The 24,412-nt window shown below is 45.4% G+C and overlaps 1 protein-coding gene across 1 annotated transcript; it reads left to right on the top strand.

Annotated features, from left to right (window-relative positions):
* On the top strand, positions 1-24,412 carry LOC141975665 (uncharacterized). Its single transcript, XM_074936224.1, is given in 7 exon segments — positions 1-100; positions 474-613; positions 13,801-13,868; positions 14,543-14,669; positions 22,074-22,187; positions 22,549-23,819; positions 23,821-24,412. Coding segments are annotated over 5 exon segments (1,677 nt in total). The 5' UTR covers positions 1-100; positions 474-613; positions 13,801-13,811; the 3' UTR covers positions 23,929-24,412.

The following is a 24,412-nucleotide window of genomic DNA, read 5'->3' as shown; positions in this document are numbered from 1 at the left end:
TTAACGGTGCGCGTGAGGGCGCCCCGCTCGCTGATTGGCGGAGAGACTCCAGGAGCAGCCGCGCGGAGAGAGACTCTCGGAGCCGGGAGAGGGGCAGATGGTGAGAAGCAGGGGGTCGGGGGGGCTGGAAAATCAGCCGGGGAGGGGCAGAGGGTGTGAAAGGGGGGGTCAGGTCGGGGGGGTGGAAAACTGTCGCTGTGAATCCGTCTCAGCACATGCGGAGCGAGGGGGCGGGAGCAGGTTCGATCACCCGCTGCAATGATCCGTTTAAAAGGAGTCTGGTCCCCTTCTGCCTGAGCCACGTTTCTGGTCTCGCTGAGACGCGTGTTAATCCGGAGTCACTGCAAGGCAGAACAGGGAGTGACTCCAAATTAACATGGGGGGCAGGTACGATCAGGGTGTGTCCCTCTGGGGAGAGGGTTTCAGTTGTTGCGAAAGGGGGAAAGTTACTCAGTTTCTCTTTCTCTGCTCAGGATATTGGGGTGAGCTTCCTGGTTCAGACGCTGCTGCCTCGATTGTGATCTGGGAGCCCAGGCTGAGCAGCTGCTGCTCCCGCAGCGGGATCGGGGCTGGGGAGTGACCGTGAGTAAAGCTTCCTCTGTGCCCAGCCAAGGTGAGGATTTTCTCTAGCTGTAGGTTTCAGAGTAACAGCTGTGTTAGTCTGTATTCGCAAAAAGAAAAGGAGTACTTGTGGCACCTTAGCGACTAACCAGTTTAAATTGGTTAGTCTCTAAGGTGCCACAAGTACTCCTTTTCCTTTTTCTCTAGCTGTAATTAGCCCCATAGGTCAACCCAAGGCTCTGCCCACACCAACATCTGAGCCAGAGACTCCAGGTGATTGATAGAGACCTCAGGGAACGTTCAGGGAATGGGCATGAAAGTGACTCTGTACAAACAGCCCCTCCTCACCCCATATCTCTCCTCCCCTCAGCAGTTGCAGGAGCTGATCCAGCCACAGGAGAGCGAACCCCCAGGATTGGCTGCCAGCCAGAGACAGGGGAAGGGAGACACAAGGAGAAATGGGGGGGAGAGAGAGAGAGAGACTGAAAAGGGCAGTGGGAGAAATAATTGGGGAGAGAGATTCCCAGATTTCTGACAGGCCCACGCACACTTATTGCCGCATCCCTGGGCAGATTCGCTTTGCTATGAACAAGGTGAGGTGCAGGGGGAGGAAAAGCCAGCTCCTGACTCTCCCTGTACCCCCTGCTGTAGGAGTGTGCTGCCCTGGGGACAATGTCAGGGGGAATCCCCCAATGTCACTCCTTTTGTTCTGCTCTTCTCTCCCATTCGGTTCCCAGACTTTGTTACTGGGAGGGTTTCAAAATGTCTCGGTGGTTTAGTGCTAGTGGGAGGGGCCGGTCATTGCTGTAATCAAGTGACCAAACATTTCCCCAGCATAGAATCGTAAAATGGTAGGGCTGGAATGAACCATGAGAGGGCATCTAGTCCAGCCCCCAGCGCTGAGGTGTTTGTCCAACCTGTCCTTAAAAACCTCCAATGTTGGGGATTCCACCACCTCTCTTGCTAGTCTATTCCAGTGCTTAATTATATTTTTTTCACAATTGAGTCACGTGGTTGACTCAGATTCAATTTGTGATCCACTATAACCCCCGATCATTTTCAGTAGTACTACCTCGTAACCAGCTATTACCCGCTTCGTAGTTGTGCATTTGGTTTTCCTTCCCTAAGTCTAGTACTTTGCACTCGTCTTTATTGAATTTCATCTCATTCATTCAGCCCACTTCTCCAATTTGTAAATGTTACCTTGAATTCTAATCCTGTCCTCCAATGTGCTTGCAACCCCTTGCAACTGCTATTATCTGCATATTTAGACAGCATGCTCTCCAGTCAGTTATCCAAGTAATTAGTGAAAATATTGAATATATCGGATCCAGGACTGGCCCCTGGGCACCCCATTGCATACATCCTCTCAGTTGGACAGTGAACCACTAATGATTCCTGTCTGAGTACAGCCTTTCAACAACATTTTCACCCATTTTATAGCTCTTTCATGTACACCATGTTTCCCTTGTTCACTATGAGAATGTCATGGGGGCCTGTGTCAAAAGCCTGACTAAAATCAAGATATGTCGTGTCTACAGCGTCCAGTATCCCTGTGAAAGCAGAACATTAGATTGACTTGGCATTATTTGTTTTTGCAAATCCATGCTGGCTATAACTTATCACCTTACTGTCCTCTAGGTGCTTACAAATTGATGGTTTAATAATTTGTTCATTCCTAGTATCTAAGTAAGACTTGGTTTTATTCCCCAGTCCTCTTTGTTCCCCTTTTATAAGATCAGTACTATGTTTGCCCTTCTCCAGTCTTCACTGTTCTCCAGGCGTTCTCAAAGATAATTGCTAATGGTTCCGAGATTGCTTCAGCTAATTCCTTGAGTGCCCTAAGATGAATTTTATGGCTGACTTTAACATATCTAACATGTACATATTTTTAACCTGTTCTTTCCCTATTGTGGTTTCTGTTTCCTTCTTCTTTTGGTTAATAATAATTAAGACCCTACCTGAATCACAGGATGATCTTCAAATAGTTGCAGCTGAGTTTAAAGGAGGCTTGGAAAATTGCAGAAAAGTAATAATGGACCTTTATTAAATGCTGTAATTTGGAAAAGCCACAGCAGACCTATATGTTTAAGAAAAATCTGCTGGAATAATATAAACAAACAACTATTACATTACGCCTGTGAATTTTTTTGGTAACTAGACAATTTGGTGCAGCTACAGGGCCATAACTAGGGTGGGGTGAGTGGGACAGAAACCAAGGGTACAAAGTGGGGCTGGGGAGTAGAAAAATGGGGCAGAAAAATCATTGCGGAAATTTGCGTCACAGACCATGAAATCTGGTCTCTGGCTGCCCAGATCTGAAGGCAGAGTGGAAAGCAGCAGCTGCCAACAGGTTGCCTAGCTCTGAAGGCAGCGCTGCCACAGAACAGAAGTAAGGGTGGCAGTTCTAAGCCACCCCTACTTCTCTGCCGTCAGAGCTGGGCACCAGCCAGCATGCACCGCTCTCTCGCCACCCAGCTCCAGGCAGCACCACTGCCAGCATCAGCTCAGGAGTAAGGTTTCAGAGTAGCAGCCGTGTTAGTCTGTATTCGCAAAAAGAAAAGAAATGTTATAATCCTTGACGTCTGATTTGTGTCCATTTATTCTTTTACGTAGAGACTGTCCAGTTTGCCCAATGTACATGGCAGAGGAGCATTGCTGGCACATGATGGCATATATCACATTGGTAGATGTGCAGGTGAACGAGCCTCCGATAGTGTGGCTGATGTGATTAGGCCTTATGATGGTGTCCCCTGTATAGGTATGTGGACACAGTTGACAAATTTCAAAAACCAGTTGGAGAACACTTCAATCTGTCTGGTCACTTGATTACAGACCTAAAAGTGGCAATACTTAAACAAAAAAACTTCAAAAACAGACTCCAACGAGAGACTGCTGAATTGAATTAATTTGCAAACTGGATACAATTAACTGAGGCTTGAAAAGAGACTGGGAGTGGATGGGTCATTACACAAAGTAAAACTATTTCCCCATTGTTTATCCCCCCCACCCCCCGCCACTGTTCCTCAGACGTTCTTGTCAACTGCTGAAAATGGCCCACCTTGATTATCACTACAAAAGGTCCCCCCCTCCCCCCCCCCCCGCTCTCCTGCTGGTAATAGCTCACCTTAAGTGATCACTCTGGTTACAGTGTGTATGGTAACACCCGTTGTTTCATGTTCTCTATGTATATAAATCTCCCCACTGTATTTTCTACTGAATGCATCCGATGAAGTGAGCTGTAGCTCACGAAAGCTTATGCTCAAATATATTTGTTAGTCTCTAAGGTGCCACAAGTACTCCTGTTCTTTTTTCAGGGGTAAGGGTGGCAATACCATGGTAGGCTTGCACCCCCCTTTTGGGTCTGGGCCCCTAGTTTGAGAAACGCTGTGGAGAAATAACACTTTTTCATGAACATAAGAATGGCCATACTGGGTCAGACCAAAGGTCCATCCAGCCCACTATCCTGTCTACCGACAGTGGCCAATTCCAGGCGCTCCAGAGCGAATGAACCTAACAGGTAATGATCAAGTGATCTCTCTCCTGCCATCCATCACTCCCTCTGACAAACAGAAGCGAGGGACACAATTCCTTACCCATCCTAGCTAATAGCCATTAATGGACTTAGCCTCCATGAATTTATCCAGTTCTCTTTTAAACCCTGTTATAGTCCTAGCCTTCACAACCTCAGGCAAGGAGTTCCACAGGTTGACTGTGCGCTGTGTGAAGAAGAACTTCCTTTTATTTGTTTTAAACCTGCTGCCCATTAATTTCGTTCTTGTATTTTGGGAACAAGTAAATAACTTTTCCTTATTCATCTGATGAAGTGAGCTGTAGCTCACAAAAGCTTATGCTCTAATAAATTTGTTAGTCTCTAAGGTGCCACAAGTACTCCTTTTCTTTTTACGGATACAGACTAACACAGCTGCTACTCTGAAACTTTTCCTTATTCACTTTCTCCATACGACTGATGATTTTATATACATCTATTATATCCCTCCTTAGTCTCCTCTTTTCCAAGCTGAAAAGTCCTAGCCTCTTTAATCTCTCGTCATATGGGACCTGTTCCAAACCCCTAATCATTTTAATTGCCCTTCTTTGAACCTTTTCTAAGGCCAGTATATCTTTATTGAGATGAGGAGTCCATATCTGTACACAGTATTCCAGATGTGGGCGCTCCGTGGATTTATGTAAGGGCAATAAGATATTCTCCGTCTTATTCTCTATCAGTTTTTTAATGATTCCTAACATCCTGTTTGCTTTTTTGACTGCCACTGCACACTGTGTGGATGTCTTCAGAAAAGTATCCACGATGACTCCAAGATCTCTTTCCTGATTAGTTGTAGCTAAATTAGCCCCCATCATATTGTGTATATAGTTGGGGTTATTTTTTCCAATGTGCGTTACTTTACATTTATCTACATTAAAAATCATTTGCCATTTTGTTGCCCAAACACTTAGTTTTGTGAGATCTTTTTGAAGTTCTTCACAGTCTGCTTTGGTGTTTAGTATCCTCTGCAAACTTTGCCACCTCACTGTTTACCCCTTGCTCCAGAACATTTAAGAATAAGTTGAATAGGATTGGTCCTAGGACTGACCCTTGGGGAATACCACTAGTTACCCCTCTCCATTCTGAAAATTTACCATTTAGTCCTACCCTTTTTTCCCTGTCTTTCAGCCAGTTCTCAATCCAAGAAAGGATCTTCCCTCTTATCCCATGATGACTTAATTTATGCAAGAGCCTTTGGTGAGGGACCTTGTCAAAAGCTTTCTGGAAATCTAAGTACACTATGTCCACTGGATCCCCCTTGTCCACATGTTTGTTGACCCCTTCAAAGAACTCTAGTAGATTACATGATTTCCCTTTACAGAAACCATGTTGACTCTTGCCCAACAATTTATGTTCTTCTATGTGTCTGACAATTTTATTCTTTACTATTGTTTCAACTAATTTGCCCGGTACAGACATTCGACTTACAGGTCTGTAATTGCCAGGATCGCCTCTAGAGCCCTTTTTAAATATTGGCGTTACATTAGCTATCGTCCAGTCATTGGGTACAGAAGCTGATCTGAAGGACAGATTACAAACCATAGTTAATAGTTCTGGAATTTCACATTGGAGTTCTTTCAGAACTCTTGGGTGAATGCCATCTGGTCCCAGTGACTTGTTACAGTTAAGTTGATCAGTTAATTCCAAAACCTCCTCTAGTGACACTTCAATCTGTGACAATTCCTCAGATTTGTTACCTACAAAAGAAGGCTCAGGTTTGGGAAACTCCCTATCATCCTCAGCTGTGAAGACTGAAGCAAAGAATTCATTTAGTTTCTCCGCAATGACTTTATCATCCTTAAGTGCTCCTTTTGTATCTCGATCGTCCAGGGGCCCCACTGGTCGTTTAGCAGGCTTCCTGCTTCTGATGTACTTAAAAAACATTTTGTTGTTACCTTTTGAGGTTTTGGCTAGCTGTTCTTCAAACTCCTTTTTGACTTTTGTTATTACTTTTTACACTTAATTTGGCAGTGTTTATGCTCCCTTCTATTTACCTCACTAGGATTTGCCTTCCACTTTTAAAAAGATGCCTTTTTATCTCTCGCTGCTTCTTTTACATAGTTGTTAATCCACGGTGGCTCTTTTTTTTTAGTTTTTTTGTTGTGTTTTTTATTTTGGGGTATACATTTAAGTTGGGCCTCTATTATGGTGTCTTTGAAAAGTGTCCATATAGCTTGCAGGGATTTCACTCTAGTCACTGTACCTTTTGATTTCTGTTTAACTAACCCCCTCATTTTTGCATAGTTCCCCTTTCTGAAATTAAATGCCACAGTATTGGGCTGCTGCGGTGTTCTTCCCACCACCGGAATGTTGTTATATTATGATCACTATTTCCAAGCAGTCCTGTTATAGTTACCTCTTGGACCAGATCCTGTGCTCCACTCAGGACTATATCGAGAGTTGCCTCTCCCCTTGTGGGTTCCTGTACCAGCTGCTCCAAGAAGCAGTCACAAGAAATTTTGTCTCTACATTTCTTCCTGAGGTGACATGTACCCAGTCAATATGGGGAGAATTGAAATCCCCCACCATTATTGAGTTCTTTATTTTCATATCTTCTCTAATCTCCCTTAGCATTTCATCGTCACTATCACTGTCCTGGTCAGGTGGTCAATAATAGATACCTACTCTTATATTCTTATTAGAGCATGGAATTCGTATCCATAGAGATTCTATGGAACATGTGGTTTCATTTAAGATTTTTACTTCATTTGATTCTACATTTTCTTTAACATACAGTGCCGCTCTTTCCCTCCCTCCCGAGTACGACCTGCTTTGTCCGTCCAATATATTTTGTACCCCGGAATGATTGTGTCCCATTGATTCGTCCTCACTCCACCAGGTTTCTGTGATGCCTATTGTATCAATATCCCCCTTTAACACGAGATGCTCTAATTCACCCATCTTATTGTTTAGACTTCTAGCGTTTGTGTACAAGCACTTGAAAAACTTATCACTGTTTATTTTTCTGCCCTTTTTTGATGTGTCAGATTCTTTTATGTGTGAATGCTTCTCGTCTGATCTGACCCCTACTTTATCCTCTTCCATCCTCTCCTCCAGACTAAAAACTAGAGAATCTCTATCACTCGACTCTCCTCTAAGAGAAGTCTCTGTCCAATCCACGTGCACCTCTGGAGCCATTGGCTTTCCCCATCTCTTAGTTTAAAAACTGCTCTACAACCTTTTTAAAGTTTAGTGCCAGCAGCAATCTGGTTCCACTTCGGTTTAGGTGGAGCCCATCCTTCCTTTGTAGGCTCCCCCTATCCCAAAAGTTTCCCCAGTTCCTAATAAATCTAATCCCCTCCTTTCTACACTATCGTCTCATCCACACATTGAGACTCTGAAGCTCTGCCTGCCTACCTGGCCCTGCACGTGGAACTGGAAGCATTTCTGAGAATGCCACCATAGAGGTCCTGGATTTCAGTCTCTTTCCTAGCTGCCTAAATTTGGCCTCCAGGACGTCTCGCCTACCCTTCCGTATGTCATTGGTACCTACATGTACCAAGACCACCGGCTCCTCTCCAGCCCTACACATAAGTCTAATCTAGATGCTTCGAGAGATTCGCAACCTTCGCACCAGGCAGGCAAGTAACCATACGGTTCTCCTGGTCATCACAAACCCAGCTGTCTATGTTTCTAATGATCGAACCTCCCATTACTAACACCTGCCTTTTCTTGATGACTGGAGTTCCCTCCCACGGCGAGGCAACCTCAGTGCAAGAGGATACCCCAACACCATCTGGGAGGAGGGTCCCAACTGTGGGAAGGTTTCCCTCTGCTCCCGTTGACTGCTCTCCTTCCTTGGGCCTTTCATCCTCCTCAGCAGCGCAGAGGCTGTCTGACCAGAGGTGGGACAAATGTACAGTGTCCCGGAAAGCCTCATTAATATACCTCTCTGTCTCCCTTAGCTCCTCCAGTTCCGCCACCCTGGCCTCCAAAGCCTGTACGTGGTCTCTGAGGGCCAGGAGCTCCTTGCACCGAATGCACACATACGCCACCTGCCCACCTGGGTAGCGTATGGGTTAATCACTACATAAGTAGCACATTTTTGCTGGTGTGTAACACATCCATGAAGTTCACTATTTATGCCATGACCAACCCTTGAAAATTGTATGATTCCCCTTCTCCCCACCCCCATGATTTAAGTAGTATCCTACCTATTGCCTTCTATGTCCCTTGTTGTCAGACGCTACCGGTGTAGTGCTCTGCTCTTGTTCGATGATGATAACAGTCGGCTGCGTGTGTTTGTGTTCCCCCTGTGTGCTGCCCCGGCTCTGCTCAAATAGCTGACACAGCAGACCCTGAGAGAACCCCCAATGACCACAGATTCTGATAAGGCACGAAGGCACCCGGCCAGGTTTATTGTCAAACGAAGCACAGTAATTTCCCGCAGACTCTATAGGACATACTACGAATATGTGCCCCCTGACATTGACCAGCTTAATCAGTGGCGGGACTCTCCACTGCCCCCTAGGCCGGACAAAGATGTCCACTCAGGGATGCATTCTTATGCACAGGTACAAACAGGTTACACATCGCTCCTGACACAGTGAGGTACAGTCCCTCAACGCATTAGGATGCTGCCTCGCCCCGGTGCGTGTTCGTTCGAACAAACAAGTCTATCCATCATATTGTCCTTTTGACCCTGTCTTTAGGATGGGTCTGCCTGTTCCTTATTATCTCTGTGGAATGTTCTAGTACAGGGGGTTCTGGTGCCACCCTGGCACACGTACATATTATTAGTGTTTATATGTGTTTACGTGCTTTTAGCAGCTTCTCCTTGCCAATTTCTGTGAGCAGAGCCTGCCTCTGACTCACAGCACAACTTTGCTTCATGTTAGCGAGGTCTTGACCATTCCTTTAGTTCAGGTCTTAGGCCTCAAACCGGGCCTCTGATACAAGGATTTGTGTGTCAGGGACCCATCTTACTACATCCCTTGCTAGGTGTAACTTATTTTGAGAGTTAATCTTTCTGATTTTGTCCCCACATGCTCACGGTACTCAATGAGTGTGTGTGTCTGTGTGTTTAGTGGCGGGGAGGAACAGTAACAGAAAATGTGGAAATGGCAGAAGTGCTAAATGGCTTTTGTTTCAGTGTTCATCCAAAAGTTTAGTAGCAATTGGACATCTAACTTAATGAATGCCAATGAAAATGAGGTAGGGACAGAGGCTAAAATAGGGAAAGAACAAGTTAAAAATTACTTGGGTTAGATGTCTTCAAGTCACCAGGGCCTGATGAAATGCACCCTAGAATGCTGAAGGAGCTGACTGAGGAGATATCTGAGCCATTAGCGATTATCTTCAAAAAGTCATGGAAGATGGGAGAGATTTCAGAGAACTGGAAAAGGGCAAATCTAGTGCCCATCTATAAAAAGGGGAGTAAGGACAACCCCGGGGAATTACAGACCAATCAGCTTATTTTAATTCCCCGGAAAGATAATGGTACAAACAAATAAGCAATCAGTTAGCAAACGTCTAGGCGATGATAAGTAACAGCATGGATTTGTCAAGAACAAATCATGTCAAACCACCCTAAAAGCTTTTTTTTTTTTTGACAGGGTAACAAGCTTGTGGATAGATGGGAAGCGGTAGATGCGGTGTATCTTGACTTTAGTAAGGCTTTTGGTACTGTCTTGCATGACCTTCTCATAAACAAACTAGAAAAAAAAACCTGAGATTGAAGTACCATTAAGGGGGTGCATAGCTGGTTGGAAAACTTTCCCCAGAGAGTAGTTATCAGTGGTTCACAGTCAAGCTGGAAGGGCATATCAAGTGGGGTCCCACCAAGATCAGTTCTGGGTCCGGTTCTGTTCAATATCTTCATCAGTGATTTAGATAACGGCATAGCGAATACACTTATAAAGTTTATGGACGACACCAAGCTGGGAGGGGTTGGAAATGCTTTGGAAGGTAGGATTAAAATTCAAAATGATCTGGACAAAATGGTCTGAAGTAAATAGGATGAAATTTAATAAGGACCAATGCAAAGTACTCCACTTAGGAAGGAACAATCAGTTGCACGCACACAAAATGGGAAATGACTGCCTAGGGAGGAGAAGTGTGGAAAGAGATCTGGGGGTCATCGTGGATCACAAGCTAAATGAGAGTCAAAAGTGTAACCCTGTTGTAAAAGAAGCAAACATTTTCTGGGGTGTATTAGCAGGAGTGTTGTAAGCCAGACACAGTAAGTAATTCTTCCGCTCTACTTTGTGCTGATTAGGCCTCAGCTGGAGGATTGTGTCCAGTTCTGGGTGCCACATTTCAGGAAAGGTTTGGAGAAAGTTCAGAGAAGAGCAACAAAAATTATGAAAGTTCTAGCAAACATGACTGATGAGGGAAGATTGAGAAACTTGGGTTTGTTTAGTCTGGAGAAGAGAAGACTGAGAGGGGAGATAACTGTTTTTGAGTACATAAAAGGTTGTTACAATGAGGAGGGAGAAAAATTATTGTTCTCAACCTCTGAGGCTAGGACAAGGCAATGGGCTTAAATTGCAGCAATGGTCGTTTAGGTTGGACATCAGGAAAAACTTCCTAACTGTCAGGCTGGTTAAGCACTGGAATAAATCGTCTAGGGAGGTTGTGAAATATCTATCATTGGACATTTTTAAGAGCAGGTTGGATAAGACACCTGTCAGGGATGGTCTAGATAATACTTAGTCCTGCCATGAGTGCAGGGGACTGGACTAGATGACCTCGCAAGGTCCCTTCCAGTCTTATGATTCTATGCTCTTGTTGTTCTTTTGTACTCTTCTACAGCAATTTGTCCATGATTCAGATTTTTGTAGGATTCCTTTTTATTGTCTGGTCATGAAAGAGCTCCTAACGGAGCCATATTTGCAGCTTACTATTCTTTCTGTCTTTCCTTCCCATTGGGATAGTTTGCTGTTTCTCATAGACAGCATTAACGGAGCAATGGCCAGCTCTCCTGAGCTTTAGTCTCCTTAGAATCTTATTCCCATGGGACTTCACTGTGACAGGTTTGGGTCCTTTGGGGTGTCACCTGATGTGCTGGGATGCCTCTGAGGCAGCCTATTCTACCAGCCTCGGTGCCCTTTACCTGGCTGGGTTAGGCTCACAAGCCTCTTCCAGCCAAGCACATGGGCAGGGCCATGCCCAGCTGCACAGAAAGAGAGAGATCCGCTCTGGAAATACTCAGCCTTAGGGGCTTGCCCCAGCACTCTGGTGCCCACTGCCTTTAAGCTGTACAGACTCAAAGGTTTTATGAAATTTGCCCCCTCTCTCAATGTGGAGGGATATATGCACAATTTCTTGCCCCCCGCAGGTAGAAATGACATAAACTGGGTTAAATTATAAACAAGAATAAGTTTATTAACTACAAAAGGTGAATTTTAAGTGAATATAAGAGATAATAGATAGAACAAATCAGATTACTGACCAAATAAAGCAAAATACACAAGCTAAGCTCAATATACTTAAAAAACAGGTTACACAATGTAATTTCTTACCCTAAATGTTATTTTAGGCAGGTTGCAATGTTTCTGTGTTTCAGAGTTCCAGTTATATTTCCTTTCAGACTGGACCCGTCTCAGTCTGGACTCCTCCCCCCCAGTCTTTTCTTCAGGTGGCTTTAACAGTCTTTCTTCTTGGATAGACAGGCCTTGGAGAGGAGTTGTTTTATTTGCCTACCTCCCCACCCTTAAATAGGATTCACATAAGGTGGGAATCCTTTGTTTCCCAAACTTGATCCCCCTTCCCTTCCAGTGGAAAGTTACAAGAAGTCCCAGGTAATGTTGAATATCCGGTGACAAGACCACCTGACTCTGTAGTATCACAGCGTCCAGGAGTCAGTGGCAGTATGGAGCCTTTTCACAGTCCATGGTTCTTGCTGATGGCCCATCCGCCCTGTCTGGGTTTCTATTGTTGTACCTGAAGTGTTAGCAATGGGCGTCACCCAAAGTAGCATAGTTGAAATACAGATACATAGTCAATATTTCCAGCTTCAGATACAGAAATGATACGTGCACACAAATTGGATAATCATAGTCAGTAAATTATAACCTTTCCAATGATATCTTACAAGACCCATCTTGCACAGAGTACATCTCAGTTATCTCCTATTCATTTCATAAGCATGTTTTCATAAAGAATATGGAGGGAAATGTCACACTCACATACCAGTTTTCACAGTTTGTTGAAGTCTGCTTTTTTGAAGTCCGTTGTCCTTATTTTCCTGCTCTAACGCCTTCCTTCTCTTAGAATCACGAAATCATCATTTCGTGAACACTTTCGCCCATATTGCTTTCCACCTTCCGTTTCCTAACTAACTCCCGACTGTTAGTCAGAATCAACCTTAAAATGCCCGTGTGATGTTAATGACATAATCTGGGACCGTATAGATCATTGTTGCAACCAAAGTCCTGTAGTGGAACCAAATCTTATATAAAGGGGGTCAAATCAGGTGTCTAAGACAAGGTTATGGCTTGCTGATTATGATTATGCTGTCTATATGTGTGTATCATTTTTGTAATTGAAGTTATGAATACTGGCTCTGTTCTGTCTGTAGTTCAAACTCGTGCTATGCTTCTGGGTGACACCCCAGAGAAGTTGGTGTCAGCTCTGCCTAGCCTGCTTGATGGCCCATTAAGGACCATCGGCTATACAAATGACCTATTGAGAGAAGGCAGACACGCTTTGGGACTCAGCAAGTTATGCAGGGACATGCCTATGGACAGAACTCTGAGGTGTTTCCATGCCATGTGATGGACAGCTTGTCTTTGGAACAAAGAAAGAAAGACCACATTTCAAGAGAATATAAAAAGCTGCTGCAGCTCCTCCATCTTGTCTTCAATCCTGCTTCTTACCTCTGGCGGGACTTTGCTACGCTGAAGCTTTGAACCAAGGACTGAAAGACCCATCCGAGCTGTGGATCTACTCCAGAGACTTGATTTGAACCTGCAGTTTATTCTATCGTTGCTGCAAGCCTGAACCAAGAACTTTGCCATTCCTGTATGTCATTGATTCCATTTAACCAATTCTAGCTCTCCTCTATATCTTTTTCCTTTTATGAATAAACCTTTAGATTTTAGATTCTAAAGGATTGGCAACAGCGTGATTTGTGGGTAAGATCTGATTTGCATATTGACCTGGGTCTGGGGCTTGATCCTTTGGGATCGAGAGAACCTTTTTTCTTTTACTGAGGTATTGGTCTTCATAACCATTTGTCCCCATAACAAGTGGCACTGGTGGTCATATTGGGAAACTGGAGTGTCTAAGGGAATTGCCTGTGTGACTTGTGGTTAGCCAGTGGGGTAAAACCAAAGTCTTCTCTGTTTGGCTAGTTTGGTTTGCCTTGGTGTGCATAGAAACCCCAGCCTTGGGCTGTAACTGCCCTGCTTGAAGCAATTTGTCCTGAATTGGCACTCTCAGTTGGGTCCCGCCAGAACCAGCATCGTTACAGCCCGTCCCTCCGGTTACTACATCCCATCTTCTGAAGCAAACAGATGTCCCCAACACATTCCAAGAACTTATTGGACACTTTGTGTTTGTTTGAATTCCTTTTCTAACAGGTGTCTGGGAAGTTAAAGTCCCCTCCCCATTACTAATAGTGTTTTGAATATTTCTGTTATTTGCATGGTAGAGTCGAGATCATCAGTCTGCGGGGAAAGAGCCGGGGGGAATTGTGATGTGACGTTACTGTCCTGTTCTGATACGTCCCCTTCTTGCCCTGACAGGCTGCAGCGTTATGTCCCGTCCTTCCAGGAACCAGGGAAAGGAAATGGCTGCCATGGATCCTGTTCAGGTAGGGGTCATCGAGGAGTTGCTGGTGGGGCTCCTGCTGGCGGAGAAGGGCAGTAAATACATAGGAGATGGGTGCTTCTGGGGTGGTCGGGAGGTGGGAGGGGGCAGGAAATACACAGGGTGGAGAAAGGGAGGGAGACAGGGTGTGACTAACCTGCTGGGATTTGTTTACGGTGGGGCCTAGATTCGAGCAACAGACCCATGGGGTTTGTGGGTGGAAATTCCCTAATTTGTCAAGCAGAAAACACCCCCCCTGGACTGGGCTGGGGAAGTGTACCAGACTCCAGTACTGGAGTCTGAACCTACTAGCCAGAGGGCAACCCCCAGTGAGGCCCGGGGAAGACACCCCATCCCTTCCCATCCAACTGCTGGCACTGGGGAGGGGGTTGGGATTCCTACCAGGGGACTGGCTGTCCCTGGACCCTCCTGGGGGCTCTATCTCCTGTATCCACTTCTGACTGGTAGGTGAAGACCCCGGCCATCTCTGTTTGGTAGAAGGGGTTGGGGCTCTCTCTCTTTCTCCCCTCACCCTGATGCCTCCTGGCTGCTCTGATGTGGAGGGGGTGGTTTCCTGCCTGCCTCCCAGAGATTCTATGTGATTGACCCTCCTCCCCTGTGAATGGTGGGGTTGTCACTGGGCAGCAGGTGCAGAGTGGGGGGCTCTTGCTCTTTCAGGGGCCGGTGACTTTCGAGGAGGTGGCTGTGTATTTCACCGAGGAAGAGTGGGCTCTGCTGGATCCTGCTCAGAGAGCCCTCTATGGAGATGTCATGCAGGAGAACTATGAGAATGTCACCTCGCTGGGTAAGGATTCTTGTCCCCTCGGTTCTTAGAAGGGGAAATGAAGAGTTAAGGTTCACATTGCACCCTCAGTTTTGCCCTGTTTCAGCAATACCCCTACAGGCCAATGACACACAGACTAGCGCTCGACCCTCCCCGCTACAGAACGCTTTGGGAGCAGAGCACAGGCGCAGGACAGCACAAACGCTAACACCGTCTCTTTGCTAAAACAAAACTTGGGGTTAGGTCTGAGGTAGGGAACAGAAGCTGCCTACCCCTGGCCTGCACTCAGACACTGAGTCTACAGCACATCTCAGACTTTCATAATGTCACCAACCCTTTACCCTTCCGATGAGGATTCCTTCTGAGTTGTTGCCTTCATTGAGCCCTGGAGACCCCCTAGCATGTATGGCACCAGCCTGTTGACAATCCTTGTGGCAAGAACACGCCCTTGTGCACCTTTATTGACGCTGCATACACCACTCAGCGCTGAAATGAGGAATACCTGTTCCTTCCAGTTTCACGTGCACCTCTCTTCAGGTCATAGCTCTGCCAGGCTGCTTCAACTCGTCCCTCCACCATTCATTTAAAGCTACAGCTGGCACAGTGCACACTGCTGGAGTGCCTGCGGAGAAATGCTGCTGTTCAAATGTGAGGAACATAAAACACACAGTGGCATGTTCTTAGTCCTTCCTTCTTGTTAGGGGCTTATTCCTTCACCTACTTACTTCCCTGGTCCTTTTCGCATGAACAGAGAGCAACAATACCCAAAGTCCAAAGGTGCAAACAATTCAATGTTTAATGGGGGTGAACTTCCAGCAAGCATGATTCCAATTTCCTTCCTTAGTGTCCCCCTTCCCAGCTCTGACACCATAGAGCCTTACCTGTGTCCCTGTTTCCATTCCCCCCCCTTAGCAAAACATGATTCCAATTTCCCCACCCCCATTCCCTGTTCCCTTTTCCCCCACCCACTCAGTTCCTGATTGACTGCAGACTATATAGTAAAACTTGAGTTCTGCTTAGCTATATCTTAACCAATCATTGTCCTGAAATTTAACTAACCAATCCTAACATATTGTAACATGATTATTTAACCAATTATATCCCACCACCTTAATTGGTTTACACCCAGCAAAATTAATTATACAGCAGACAGGAACAATCACAGAACCAGACAGAGATTACGCAGACAAACAATAGGGAAATGGGGACTACAGTGATGGAACAAAGACAGAAATGAGGATTTCACATCCTAGCTATTGATAACTGAGTTCTTGCCAGACAGGATGCTATCAAACTAAGTTTTCTTTTACGTCTTCAAGGCACTTTCCTTTCTCTGGAGGCGATAGGCATGATCAGGACATGATTGTATTCCTAACAGCCCAATAGCACCTTATTTCAATGTGACTAGTTTGGAATGTGAGGGTGTGACTGTTCACTTCCCAGCTTATGGCTGCCTCTGCTGCTTAGCCAAAGGCCTTAGCCTAAGAACAGGGCCTCAGACTGTCACAGAAAGAGAAGGCTCTTACACCGGCAGACAGTGATTTTGATTCTTTCTTTTATATCTCTATAACTAGCCAAGTGACAAGAACAGACCTAAATTCTTAGAGTATAGGCCTTTACAGACAGCCCTGAACATCTATATCCTAACACTTCTGTCAATCAATAAATTTTAAGGCCGGGGGAGACTATTAGGTCATCTAGTCTGACCACCTGTGTACTACAGACCGTGGAGTTTCATCCAGTTACCATTGTAGATCGCTGAATACCTTGTGTTTAATGAGAACATCTTCCAGAAAGGCATCGTGTCCTGACTTGAAGCCTTCAAGAGATGGAAAACTGGCCCCTTCCTTGCGTAATTGGTTAACCTTTGCCCCACCCTTACTGACCTATTTCCAGTGACATTTGCCAGCTCCAGAGCTCGGGGGTAAGGGCAGAGTTCAGGTTGCGTTGCAGGGGTGGTGTGCAGTGTTTTCCCCAGGAATTGAAATTAGGGGGGGTGTTGGAATATTCTGGGGGGTAAGGGCTGATGAGGGTTGAGACTGTGAGGGCAAACGTGGGCTGTATGGCACCATAGTAAAAACTGAAAAATGTTTCATGACCATTTTATTAGATTTAACTCCTGTTTTAAAATCATCACACAAATTCAAGTTGTCTGTTCAGTCCTGCTATACAAAGCACTACATCTGTCTTGGTTTCTTGTTGTAATTTTGCACTCTTTGGTGGGGATCGTCTTGTGTGTCCGTTATTTCCAGGCCTTCGTGATATGCTCATGGTCAGGCAGAAAGTGACTTCTTTCAGAACACAAACTTTGATTCATTGAGGAAAAAGAACGCTCAACTGTAGCTGTTGTGACTGGGAGTAGCAAGAGATGAATTCCTACTTCTTTTTCCCAGGAAACATAGCACAAAGATGGGGTTGAACCACTAGTGATGAGAAAGAAGTTGAAGTTAAATCTTCATTAATTCATCATATGATATGGCCTTTGCAGTGTGTATAGGAGAGATTAGGGATACACTTTTCCCTGAGCAAAGCTTGTACTCCACCATGTCTTCCAAAGAAGTTTGTAGCTCCATCAAATGCACAAGCATCCATCTGTTTGGGGTTCAGTTTACAAGCATTTAACTCTTCTAAGATGTCACAGATGCAGCTGATGTGTCTTCTATTATCTGAACATCTAGAATGCATCGACTGGCCTACCACGGACATCAAGATAACATATGCAATGACTTGATGCCTATTTGCATTGGTGCTTCATCAGCCATGTGTGCACATATTTTGAATATGGTGAGAGAGTTCTTCACTTTTTCAACTGCTGAGTCTTTCACTGTTGCACTGCATGCTTCTAGAGAGTCCACTGAGTTTTTTCAGAAAGAGAAGCGAGCATTTGCCAGTCTTGTTAATCCTGAAGGTGGACACTGGTTTCAAACAAGTGACAATGCACTTAACACTGGCCTCAAGTTTGTAGTGTGTGGTGTCTCTTACTTAAATAGAAAATATGGTGCAACAGCTATGTTGGTTCACATAAACTGAGTTGTGTCTCGAGCATTCTTAAAAGCCTCATTAAATTCTTCTAAAATTGGCTTTGACAGTGACTGGCTTATAAGGCTTTCTGCATGTTGATGCAGTCCCGAGGCATGGTGTTTTGCAGCCTTTTCATATAGGTTGTCAGAATTGGCTTAGCTGATCAGTCTGGCAAACCAGGCTTCTCCACTTTTACTATATAAATCCATGGTATGCCCATATCTTGAATACCTCATGCAGTTCTGGTCACCCCGTCTCAAAAAGGATATATTGGAATCGGAAAAGGTTCAGAGAAGGGCAACAAAAATGATTAGGAGTATGGAACAGATTCCATATGAGGAGAGAGTAAAAAGACTGGGACTTTTCAGCTTGGAAAAGAGACGACTAAGAGGGGATATGATAAAGGCTTATAAAATCTTGACTGGCGTGGAGAAAATGAATAGGGAAGTGTTATTTATCCCTTCACTTAACACAAGAACCAGGGGTCACCCAATGAAATTAATAGACAGCAAGTTTAAAACAAACACAAGGAAGTATTTCTTCACACAGTGCACAGTCACCTGTGGAACTTTTTGCCAGGGACATTGTGAAGGCCAAAATTATAAAAGGTTCAAAAAAGAACTAGATAAGTTCATGGAGGTTAGGTCCATCGATGGCTATTAGCCAGGTTGGGATGCAACACCATGCTCTGAGTGTCCCTACCCTCTGTTTGCCAGAAGCTGGGAGTGGACAACAGGGGATGGATCACTCTATGATTCCCTGTTCTGTTCATTGTCTCTGAAGCACCTGGAACAGTCACTGTTGGAGGACAGGATACTGGGATAGGTGGACGATTGGTCTGACCCAGTACTCCATTCTTATATAAAAAATAGTTATTATAATCAAAAAGTTTAGTTCAGAAACTCCCCAGATAACGACCTCTTGAGATAATGACCTTGGCAAATAATGCATTTTAAAAATCTTGGCCTACTAGGAAATGTATATTTATATAAGTTTCCCAGTCATAAATCTAGCATTCTGGAACGAAGTCACTAAAATGTAGTCCAATGCTCTGGCCACTGTTTGTTGTTCCACTGGTCACTCTACCACTCTGTCTCCAATGGCCCTGCACTGTCACCTTCTGCTGCCATCTGCCACTGTGACCTCTGCGAGTTGGTCTCTCACGGTTCCGCCAGCTCTCAGTGATTTCAGCTCTCAGTGCGGGAACCTTGCTGCTCGTGCAGGCTGGGCTTTCTCTTCCACAGCAGGTCTAAGCACTTCGACCCGATTCTCAATGATTTCAGCTCTAGTGGTCATTTAACAAACCAAAAGACTCTCTATGAAGCCTAATCAGCTCTCTCTCTAAACAGGAGAGAGGGACAGGTCAACTAGTGCCTATAACTCTTAAGCAGAGCCCACACCACCCAAAACACCTGTCCCCACCCTCTCTCTCTTCACTGGGATCTGGCATCCAAACCTCCTGCTTAGGGAGTGCAGTTCAGTTGAGGGTGACCAGTGCTTAATTTGTAATGAAAGAGGTGCCGGGGCTCAAGCAAGTTTGTTACTTTCATAACGGATGTGACAAGCCCAGAGGTCCCAGGGCTCTGAACAGCCGAGCCTGGAGGTGCTGGGGCTCAGTCCTGGCAAGCCCTAGCACAAATTAAGTACTGAGGGAGACCCCCTCAGTCAGGCAGGCTCAGCACAGGTCTGCTGCCCTTTACTCCTACAATGCAGAGAACAATATTTCATGACCCCCACATTGAATACTACAGGGATTTGTAAGCCAACACCAGCCAAAATTGATCAGTTGGGCAGCACAGCTCTGTCTGCTGGATACCTAAGCAGAGTAGGTGTGTTCATGTAAATACAGTCTGGTCCTGAAGCCTTTACACCCACCCCTGGCTCATCACTAGCTGTCAGGGGAGAGCTCATTCAGATCTTGCTTACAAATCATAATCTTAAATTATAAGGTAGGCCAACATTGCTGAAACGAATGTGCTGACATTGTCATAAATAACAGCTGTGTGAGGAGGCTAGTCTCTGTTCATATTTTCCAAACCCATTATGCTTTCTCAGGGACAAGTATTTTCTCATATACTGTGTATGCTTTTAAAGTGTGTATTAATGTTTGAATTTCAATTCAAATTTCCAACCAACAACTAAATTGGCAACACTGCATGAAAAGGGGTGGGGGTGGGGGGCGTCTAGGGAAATCACTGGTGGTGTGTAGTTTAATTCTTCATTTACTGGTTTTCAGAGGTTTTATTTTTCACCACCATCCACATGCTGGAAGGGCACAAGGTAGAGCTAGGCATCCTTAACTCTGCTTAATGTACTTTATGGGCCTTTAATTTCCTTGGTTTTCTGTTTAATGGACTTTTTTGCCACTATAACTGTGTCGACACTACAGTTTTTGCTGCAATTTATGTCAGGTGGGGATGCGATTTTTCACATCGCTAACTGACACAGCAATGGGCTCAGAGGTAGTTCCAGCACATCAGGGGACAGTCCCAAGGTGGTCTCTCTGACTCATCCCATCACAGGAGGATCTGGTGGTGGGTAGGAAGGGAAGGATTCAGGGAGTCAGAGATTGTAGCACTTCACTGTGGCTGCTTTTGCTGAAGTCTCTAATCACCTGTCCCTAGGCGAAACTCAGAACCAGCACTCCATCCCCCTCCTTCTCCTTGACTTGTCAGCTGTCTGACACCACTGACCATGGTCGTCTTCTTGAAATCTGATCTTCCCTTATCCTCTCCTGCTTAGGGTTAGGGTAGGGAGAAGTAGTAACTGGCAGGTTCTGCAGCATGGGATGTTCAGGTTGGATTTTAGGAAAAACTATCCTACTGTGAGTATAGATAAGTACAGGAATACGTTACCAAGAGAGGTTGTGGAACGCTGGTCATTGGAGATTTTTAAGAAGAGGTTAGACCGATGGTCAATGTATACTTGGTCCTGCCTCAGGGCTGGAGGGGATGGACTAGCTGACATCTTGAGGTCCTTTTATCCCTGAGTTTCTGTGATTTTATGATTCATTATCCTAGCCCTTCACTTTGACCTTGTCTCCCTCTGGAGAATGGCGGCTTTATTTAGTAGTTTTTTTTTTTTAATGAAAAATATGCATGGGTCAGCTTCCCTCTCAATTTGCTTTGTTAGCCACTGGGTGTGAAGGAATGAATTCCTTTTCTGGGATGGGGATGTAATTCCTGTTGAAGTAACATAGGCCTGTCTCCATTTACATGGAAACATTATCAAGAACTGTCCATATAGTATGAAGCACACTGGACAATGGAAGTCTCAAAGACTGGACGTTAATGTGTAATGACTGGGTCTGAGGGAAGCAGAACACGGGAACACAACTACACTGCACTTTGGGACACAGGAACTAGGGTACAAACAGACTGGGCTTCAGTTTGCTGCTCTTTGGGGCAAAAAGACTGAGACAAGGCAACAGAGAGAGAGAGATGAAATCAAGGAGGCTTTGAAAAAGCCAGGCAGATGAAACTTCCAAAATGAATGTAGAGTTCAGTTTTACTTTCCCAAACTGACCAAGAGATCTGTAAATCCCGTGTTCCAGTTGCCTAAGCAATGCAGTCTGATTCTGAAAAGCCTCTCTTGTGTTGCTGAAAATACCTGCTGGCTGCAGCACTCCAGGAGAGACCATGTTTATGAGGAATCTGAAATCAGTGGGACTCACTGAGGTGTCATCATGACACACACAGATGCTGCCTCCAGAATGGTCTGTCTCAGAGTGGTGGAGCTGTGGGGATCGCCCTTTCGAAAAGCAAAGCCTCGGAAGTAGCACCTATTGGAATGTCTGTGCTGCCTCTGGGAGAGATCCTCCCAGCCTGGGTACCCAGACTGGCCTTGGCGGGCTGTATATTACTGTGTATATGTTGCAGATCGGTTTGGAGCTCAGTCTCTTAAGCCTGAGCTGCAGTGTCTACACCAGCGGTATGTGTACCCCTGGGGTATGCAGAGGTCTTCCAGAGTTGCTACGGAAAAATCACTAGCCAAGACAGTACAAAGTAAAATTTCAAACGATGACTTGCTTATGCAGATCTATATACTGAAATGTATGTACAATATTTATATTCTGATTATTTATTTTATAATTATATGGTAAAAATGAACAAGTCAGCAATTCACGGTGTGCGGTGACACTTTTGTATTTTTATGTCTGATTTTATAAGCAAGTAGTTTTTAAATGAGGGGTAACTTGGTGTAATTTGCAAGACAAATCAGACTCCTGGAAGGGGCACAGTAGTTTGGAAAGACACCGGTCTACACAGCTGTTTTTATGGGCTAGCACCTACAGTGGAGCACCCACAGGGAGACACATCTCAAAGAACCATCATTGATGCACAAGTTGAGTAACTTCTTCTTTTGCCGTTACCTGATCTCACTGGTCGTCTTTCCCCTGAGCAGGGTTCCCAGTTTCCAAACCCGATGTCATCTCCCAGCTGGAACGAGGGGAAGAGCCGTGGGCCCCAGATCTCTGGGGCTCAGAGGAAAGAGAGATCCTGAGAGGCAGCTGCATGGGTGAGGGATGATTAAACCTACTCAGTGCTTGAAGGAAACAGCTGGGATTCCCAACAAAGACCTTGTGAGGTCTCTGGGTTCAGGATGGTACCCAGCAGGTGTCATATCCTCAGGGCAGATACTGTTCATGGCTCCCTACCCATCCTAACTCCTGGCAGTAGTTCCCTCCCGAAACTCCCTTCTCCCTGGGGAGTGTTTGGGTGGGAACTGGATGCAGAATTGATCCCCTCCTCTCGCCCCTTTGGGGAAGAGTTTGGGTAAATTCAGTACCTAGTTTTTTTCCATCTTCAGCTATTGTCTTGGTTTGTTCTCCTCTTTTTCCCTTCCAGTTTCTGAGGTTTTTCTTTCTCTGTCCTTGCAGGTGATGGGATGGTGAGAGAGACCGTGGAACAGAATCCTCAGCAGGAAGATGAGCAAGTGGAACCGCATGAGGCGTTATTGCAAAGATGCACAGGGAGTGTGTCCAGGAGTTGTGAGCAGGGAAAAAGCTCTCAGGGGCAGCACAGGCCAGAGAAGCAGCAGGGAAACCAGCCAGTGCAGAAAGTTGGAATATCTGTTAACTATCAGGGAACTCTCAAAGGCCTCAAGGAAACCACGGCCCAGCAGAGAATCCTGACAGGAGAGAGAGATAATACAGGCTTTGAGTGCGGGAAAAAGTTCAGGAGGCACTCACACCTTATTCGCCATCAGAGAATCCACACCGGATTAAGATCCTATGGATGCTGTGAGTGCGGGAAAAAGTTCAGGAGGCGCTCACACCTTATTACACATCAGAGGAGCCACACAGGAGAGAAACCCTATAAATGCTATGAGTGCGGGAAAACCTTCGCTCGGAGCTCAGCCCTTATTCGCCATCAGAGGAGCCACACAGGAGAGAAACCCTATAAATGCTGTGACTGCGGGAAAACCTTTGCTCGGAGCTCAGACCTTATTACACATCAGAGGAGCCACACAGGAGAGAAACCCTATGAATGCTGTGAGTGCGGGAAAACCTTCACTGAGCGCTCAACCCTTATTCACCATCAGTGGATCCACACTGGAGAGAAACCCTATGAATGCTGTGAGTGCGGGAAAACTTTTACTCGGAGCTCAGGCCTTATTACACATCAGAGGAGCCACACAGGAGAGAAACCTTATGAATGCTGCAAGTGCGGGAAAACCTTCACTGAGCGCTCAACCCTTATTCGTCACCAGAGAATCCACACAGGGGAGAAACCCTATGAATGCTGTGAGTGCGGGAAAACCTTTGCTTGGAGCTCAGACCTAATTACACATCGGAGGAGCCACACAGGGGAGAAACCCTATGAATGCTGTGAGTGCGGAAAAACCTTCACTCGGAGCTCAGGCCTTATTAAACATCAGAGGAGCCACACAGGAGAGAAACCCTATGAATGCTGTGAGTGCGGGAAAACCTTTGCTTGGAACTCAGGCCTTATTACACATCAGAGGAGCCACACAGGGGAGAAACCCTATGAATGCTGTGAGTGCGGGAAAACCTTCGCTCGGAGCTCAGACCTTATTCGCCATCAGAGAATCCACACAGGGGAGAAACCCTTTGAATGCTGTGAGTGTGGGAAAACCTTCGCTCGGAGGTCAGAGCTTATTACACATCAGAGGAGCCACACAGATGAGAAAACCCTATGAATGCTGTGAGTGCGGGAAATTCTTCCATCACAGCTCTTCTCTTATTTATCACCAGAGAAGCTGCAAGGGAGATAAACACCATGAAAATCTTGTCTAGGGCTCAGAAAAGATTGTTTTTTCCTTTTCCTAATTCCCAAGTAGCGAACTTTAGGGCAGCATTTGTGACATCTCAGCTCCTTCAGGTGAGTTGTCTGTTTTTCCCTTTTGCAGCTCACCCTTCCTTGGAGTTGAAGCACAGTGTTTTTCATCAACTCCTTCGTCCTGTGTCATGGAAGTGTGCATCCCTCCAACAGGAATGCCCATCAGTACCAGGTGGGGGAACCAGGAGTGACCTCTACTCGGTACATGGAGGTTAAAGCTACCTGGGCTTTGACTCCACTAGGGTTTTTCATGGAGTTAACTAAATTGAGTTAGTGATCCTGATATAAACACAATTATGTTTTCAATAAAGAAAATAGCCCATATAGCGTCCAAGGTAACGTAGCAAATTTCCTCACCACTGGACACAACCTCCATCGCTTTTCCTAGTCTAACCAAATTTGGAGCATCACTTTTATACTTTTCCTCCCACTGCAGAAGGA

Source organism: Natator depressus, chromosome 21 (assembly GCF_965152275.1).
Source record: "Natator depressus isolate rNatDep1 chromosome 21, rNatDep2.hap1, whole genome shotgun sequence".
Classification (NCBI taxonomy): Eukaryota; Metazoa; Chordata; order Testudines; family Cheloniidae; genus Natator; species Natator depressus.
The sequence above is the reverse complement of the archived record's forward strand: the minus strand, read 5'-3'. Positions and strand labels throughout refer to the sequence as shown.